Consider the following 6,497-nt stretch of genomic DNA (forward strand, 5'->3'; position numbering starts at 1 on the left):
GCTGCACCAACTTGCATTCCCACCAACAGTGTAATAAGAGGGTTCCCCTTTCCCCACATCCTCTCCAACACATGTTATTTCTTGTCTTGCTAAGTTTGGCCATTCTAACTGGTGCCAGGTGGTATCTCAATGTGGTTTTAATTTAAATCTCCCTGATGGCTAGTGATGATGAGCATTTTTTCATGTGTCTGAGAGCCATTTGTATGTCTTCACTGGAGAAGTGTCTGTTCATATCTTTTGCCCATTTTTTTGATATGATTATCTGTTTTGCGTGTGTTGATAGTTTGATATTAGTCTGTAGCACAACACATTTTTGTACATTGACTTTGTATCCTGCAACTTTAATGAATATATTTATGAATATATTTATTGGTTGAGGAGTGTCAGTTTTACTTCTTTTTAAGTTAAGAATAATTTTATATATTTTCTTGCCTAGTGGCTTTACTGGGACTTCCAATACTCGCCTTGTTCTTGATAGTAGAAGAAAAGAAACAGGCGTGTGCAGGGAATGGTCATGCCTGCTGGCTTTAGTGAGGCAATAGAAGAGCACGGAGCTGGGTTCACTATTATTATCTGCAATCAAATTTAATTAAAGTCTGGGGACTATGTTCCCATAGGTCATTAACTTCAAAGGTCTCCAAAATGATAACAAATTACTAAGCCACCTACCAATTTAGATCTTATCTGTTATACCAACCAGTATTTAATATACATAGTATTCTATAATCATAGTCACTGGGCTCATTCCCAAAACGTATGTCTCTCCATCAACACCAAGACAAGTGCATTCATTTCCTCTGCAAAAGAAGTCTAATTCTGCATAGTGAGAAGATAACACTTGATCACAGAAAACCTAAAAGTTGTCATCAATTCCAATGATGGTAATGGATATTCTGTAGAAAATTTGTATGCTTATTTAAGTTTCACAGGTAATTATACTTACAAAAGGAAAAATAACTGTGACAGTCTTAAATGAGTATTTCATATGCTTTCCAGGGTTCAAGTATAGAAGAAAGCTATATGAAATTGTAATATTTCCGTTTGACTAACTGCCTGAATGATATTAATTAAATAATTGTGTTATACTCTTGTATGGCCAAACCTGGCATAATATGGAGCAGGCATCACTCATTATGTTGAGGGAGATATTTGAGAGTGAGAATTACCAAAATTTCAGACTCAAATCTCATATTTTCTTTTTTTATTATGTTATGCTAGTCACCACACTGTACATCATTAGTTTTTGATGTTGTGTTCCATTATTCACTGTCAAAACTGATATTTTCAAAGATCTGCCTAAACTCAGTAACTAAGTGACTCTTACAATAATCTCTTCAAATTATCCTATTGCTTTTAGAAAAACTGGGGAACCTGGGTATTTCCGTGGGTTAAAGCCTCTGCCTTTGGCTCAAGTCATGATCCCAGGATCCTGGGATTGAGCCCCTGTAAGGCTCTCTGCTCAGCAGGGAGCCTGCTTCCACCTCTCTCTCTCTCTGCCTGCCTCTCTGCCTGCTTGTGATCTCTGCCTGTCAAATAAATAAATAAATAATCTTAAGGAAAAAAAAAACTAACTAGTGACTGAGTTATGCTTTATTTTCATTTTTCTTGTGCATACCTACATAAGCACAACCTCAAATCATGTCAACAATAATGGCATGCTGTGTTCCTAAAATGATATAAATAGTCATAATGTGGAAGACTTTTTAAAAGGTCAGTAAAATGCTATAGTTAATGTAACATTGCACTCTTCATTTTCAGTAAATTGATCTTCTAGATTAAAGAAATAATGGAAATATATTGAGCTTGCTGTCAATAAATAGTTATTCCAATGGATTTCATTAATTAATGCAATCTATTATTGTGGGAATAATTTAATAAATATTTCAAAAATTTTAATAAATGACAGTAGATTTTTCTACTCCAAGAATTACTATCTGTAGTCTGGCTACACTGTAATTCATGTTTTTTTTAATTCTTAAAACACAACCAATAGTTTTTGGTTTTTCTTTTCCCCAGGCAGGTAGTTATTCACTGATACAAATTTAAAAAATAGTAATTAAAATATTAATTAGCAATCAATTAAACACATGTAGATTATTTTTTTCTTTTTTAAAAATATTTTATTTATTTATTTTACACAGATAGAGAGCACACAAGCAAGAGGAGCGTAGAGGGAGAAGGAGAAGCAGGATCTCTGTAAAACAGGGGGAGCCCAATGTGGGGCTTGATCCCAGTATCCTGGGATTATGACCTGAGCCAAAGGCAGTCACTTAACCAGCTGAGTCACCCAGGCTCACCTGCATTATTTTTCTTTACTGTGGTGTTTGGTTTCAAAATCACTACACATTACCTCCTTTTCTTTATTACCCATGTTTTTAAAGTCTTTGCCATTAGCATTCTGAAAGTTATAAAGTTATATACTAATAGCCTTGAAGAATTATGTGGCTTGTATAATTGAAGATTATAATGCAGACCTAAAACAGACTGCAGAAGAGGGATGCTATATTGTTACTGATAATAATAATAATAATTAATAATAATAATAATAGATAAATTTTGAGCACTTGGAATGTGTTATTCCTCACAAACATCTAATCACAGAGGTCCTTCTATTATGCTTATTCTAGAAAAAGAATAAGGTATTTTTAGCAGACAGATGAATTTCTTTTTTTTTTTTAATATTTATTTATTTGACAGAGAGATTACAAGCAGGCAGAGAGGCAGGCAGAGAGAGAGGAAGGGAAGCAGGCTCCCCGCTGAGCAGAGAGCCAGATGTGGAGCTTGATCCCTGGACCCTGGGACCATGACCTGAGCTGAAGGCAGAGACTTAACCCACTGAGCCATCCAGGTGCCGACAGATGAATTTCTAAGCTCAGTGGAGAAAGTGAGAGACCAAACCAATCCAAGCCATGGAACACATATGTGTATGATATAAATATGCATATTTATATGTATGATATATTTATAAGTATGATTTCATAAATATGTATGTTTATATATTGCCTATATGTGTTTTGGGAAGTTGTTTGGGGGATGAGGAACTTGAAAACTTATGGTTTATACAGTTCAAAATGGTTAAATAATAATCTGTGTAGAAATTCTAATTCTTTTCTCACTTATTTATGCAACATGAGTTTTGACAGATAAAAGTATTTCCTCAGTCTTTAAAGTTACATGAGTTGCTGTGTCCTAGGGTAGACACAGCTCAAATTAAATGTTGCATCATTCTCCACATTTGCCTTACTCAGACAGATCTTTCTTTGTGTTTATATCACCCTATAAGCTCCTTAGATTAAACGTTTTTTTTTATTACTCTCTTGTTATCTGTTGGTATAAGTGATTCCATATCTAATGTGTATATAAACTCATATATATAGAGATAGATAGATATAGATATAGATAAATATAGATATAGATATAGATAATGGCCACTCAATAAATTTAGAATGAAAAATAAATGGTGATGATTTTTCAAGAACTACTTTATTTTCCTGAGATAATATAAGTTTAATTTTAGTAAGATTAGAGAGCAGGCACATTAGTGACAGAACAAGATTAATAATTAGCTTCTTATTTTATATTTCAGCAGAATTATGACTAAGAGAAAAACAAATATCTTTATATCATATATTTACCACAAAATAGTCTGATTATACAAACCCAGAAAAGGACCATTACCTTAACCTAGGGAATGCCAATGTTTTGTATTATGAAATTTCCTCCTGCATTAATAGAGAACAGGATTTCAAGCTATTTTGATGTCTGTGTTTCATCAATACCAGCTTCTAAGAAACACTGAAGCATATGGAAACTTCCACATGTATAACATTTCTCTTTCTTAGATTGGGGTGGGTTCTCCACTTTTCAGCAAGTTGTCATGGAGGGAAAAAGCTTTTGTTCTCACCAGGAATGCAATTGTAGTGAAGGTATTTATTATACATTCAATTTTGAAATGTGTCCTGCTAAACTCCATGTACATTGTCAACCTTATGGATAATAAGTATTTATTAGACATATACTCTTTTGAAGTTATTTTATTACCAATACGGAATATTTATGGCTTCCAGGAGGGGAAACAAGTCGGACTATTTTCATTACTATATTTATGTCATCATGATTAGCCAAAAATAAGTTAATATGGGATCTCAATATATTATTAAAGATTGATTAGCAATTTTTTAAGATTTTATTTATTTTTTACATACAGAGATCACAAGTAGGCAGAGAGGCAAGCAGAGAGAGGGGGGGAAGCAGGCTTCCCACTGAGCAGAGAGCCCAATATGGGGTTTGATTTCAGGACTTTGAGATTATGACCTGAGCCAATGGCACAGGCTTTAACCCGCTGAGCCACCCAGGCACCCCTGATTTGTAATTTTAAAATGAAATTAAGTGAATTAATTTGATTGTCCTCTCTTCCCCCCCCCCAAATTTACAAGAGTTAACAACTAGGATCCATAATTATTAAATAATAGACACAACTTTAGGTTTATATTTGTAGAAAATTGATCCATAGTTTTTATAAGATTCTCTGGTCTGAAAGAAAGAAAAGAAAAGAAAAGGAAAAGAAAGAGGGGAGCCTGGTGGCTCAGTGGGTTAAGCCTCTGCCTTTGGCTCAGGTCATGATCTCAGGGTCCTGGGATCAAGCCCCACATCGGGCTCTCTGCTCTACGGGGAGCCTTCTTCTCCCTCTCTCTCTGCCTGTCTCTCTGCCTACTTGTGATCTCTCTCTCTCTGTCAAATAAATAAATAAAATCTTTTTTAAAAAAAGAAAGAAAGAAAAAAATGCACTCAACAGAGTTTAAAAGGCACTGAAGTTATCATTTTTTTTCCTAATATTATCTATTTAAGAAATATTTAGACAATTGCTCAGCAATAATAGTGAGATATCTCTGGTGAGATGATGGCAAATCTTATGGGATTCTAAAGATTGTGAGAAAGATTTAAAATATTACATCCAACTATTGATATAAGACCTGTATTTGAGTGTCACCAGTTCTAATCCATTTGATTTGTCCCCCAACCCGTTACATTTCTTTTAGAAGTATGGTAGGTGGAAACAAATCCTCAGTAACCGATTTCATCCTTGTGGGACTCTTTCCTGAATTTCAGCATTCTATTGTCCTCAACTTCATGATCATTTTTATCTACACCTTTGCTTTCCTGGGAAACACACTTCTGATTGTCTTGATTTGGGGAGACTCTCGGCTCCATACACCCATGTACATTCTCCTCAGTCAACTCTCTCTCATTGACTTGACATTAACTTCCACCATTGTCCCAAAGATGGCTTCTAATTTTTTCACAGGGAAAAGGACAATAACCTGGATTGGCTGTGGAACACAGAGTTTCTTCTTCCTGATGTTAGGAATGTCGGAGTGTCTCATCTTGACTCTCATGGCTTATGACCGCTATGTGGCTGTCTGCAACCCACTGCGTTACCCAATTATCATGAGCCCCAGGTTCTGTATGCATATGGTTTTGGGGTGTTGGATTGGAGGCTCTGTAAGTTCATTTATCCATACAGTCTACCCTATGCATTTTCCCATCTGTGGGTCACGGGAGATCCACCACTTCTTCTGTGAGGTCCCAGTTCTCATTAAGCTCTCCTGTGAAGACACGTCAGTATATCAGTTAGTGGTGGTGGTGACAAGCATTGTGTTGCTTGTTGTACCTTTCAGTCTCATCACAGCTTCCTATACTCTCATCTTCCTCGCGGTCTTCCGTATGAACTCTGTCAAAGGTAGGAAAAAAACCCTGGCCACCTGCTCTTCACATTTAACTGTTGTGAGTCTCTTCTTTGCCCCAAACATATTTATCTATATGACTTTCACTTCCTCCCATAGTGCAGAGCAGGACCAAGCTCTTTCTGTATTCAGCAATATCCTAACCCCCATGTTGAATCCCCTAATTTACAGCCTGAGGAACAAGGAGGTGGTAGCAGCTCTCAAGAAGCTTATGGGGAAATGTGTGATTTCTTACTGGATGAAAACTACACCTGAGCTGTGAAAAAAAAAAAAAAAAAAAAAAAAAAAACATGTTTATAACAGACGAAAATACCAGTTTGAAATACTAACATGGTGTTTTTGATTTTAGGAAACAATGGTGATTGTGGCTTTATGTAAACAGACCTAGTCATATGTGAATTTTTAGTATTCCAATGTAGGTTTCTTCATTTTACTTATAAATATCATTTGGGCATTATTAAGGCCTGGTAACAGATATTAAGGAGAGCATGTATTGCATGGAGCAGTGGGTGTTACACATAAGCAATGAATCTTGGAACAGATTCAGTACACCAAAACTAATGATGTACTCTATGATGACTAACATAACATAATTTTTAAAAAGTTAGAAAAAAGTTAATAATATTATTTTGCATTTAAAAAGTAAACTTAGGGGCACCTGGGTGGCTCAGTGGGTTAAAGCCTCTGCCTTCAGTTCAGGTCAAGATCCCAGAGTCCTGGGATTGAGCCCTGCATCAGGCTCTTTGCTCAGCA

At 35.7% G+C, this 6,497-nt stretch overlaps 1 protein-coding gene across 1 annotated transcript; it reads left to right on the forward strand.

The window, feature by feature from the left end:
• Positions 1–5,043: 5,043 nt before the first annotated feature.
• LOC123939181 (olfactory receptor 2L3-like) lies at positions 5,044–6,006 on the forward strand. The gene has a single exon (XM_046001122.1). The coding sequence runs from the start codon at positions 5,044–5,046 to the stop codon at positions 6,004–6,006; it is 963 nt and encodes a 320-aa protein (XP_045857078.1).
• Positions 6,007–6,497: the final 491 nt, after the last annotated feature.

The sequence above is a fragment of the Meles meles genome, chromosome 3, assembly GCF_922984935.1.
Source record: "Meles meles chromosome 3, mMelMel3.1 paternal haplotype, whole genome shotgun sequence".
Taxonomy (NCBI): Eukaryota; Metazoa; Chordata; class Mammalia; order Carnivora; family Mustelidae; genus Meles; species Meles meles.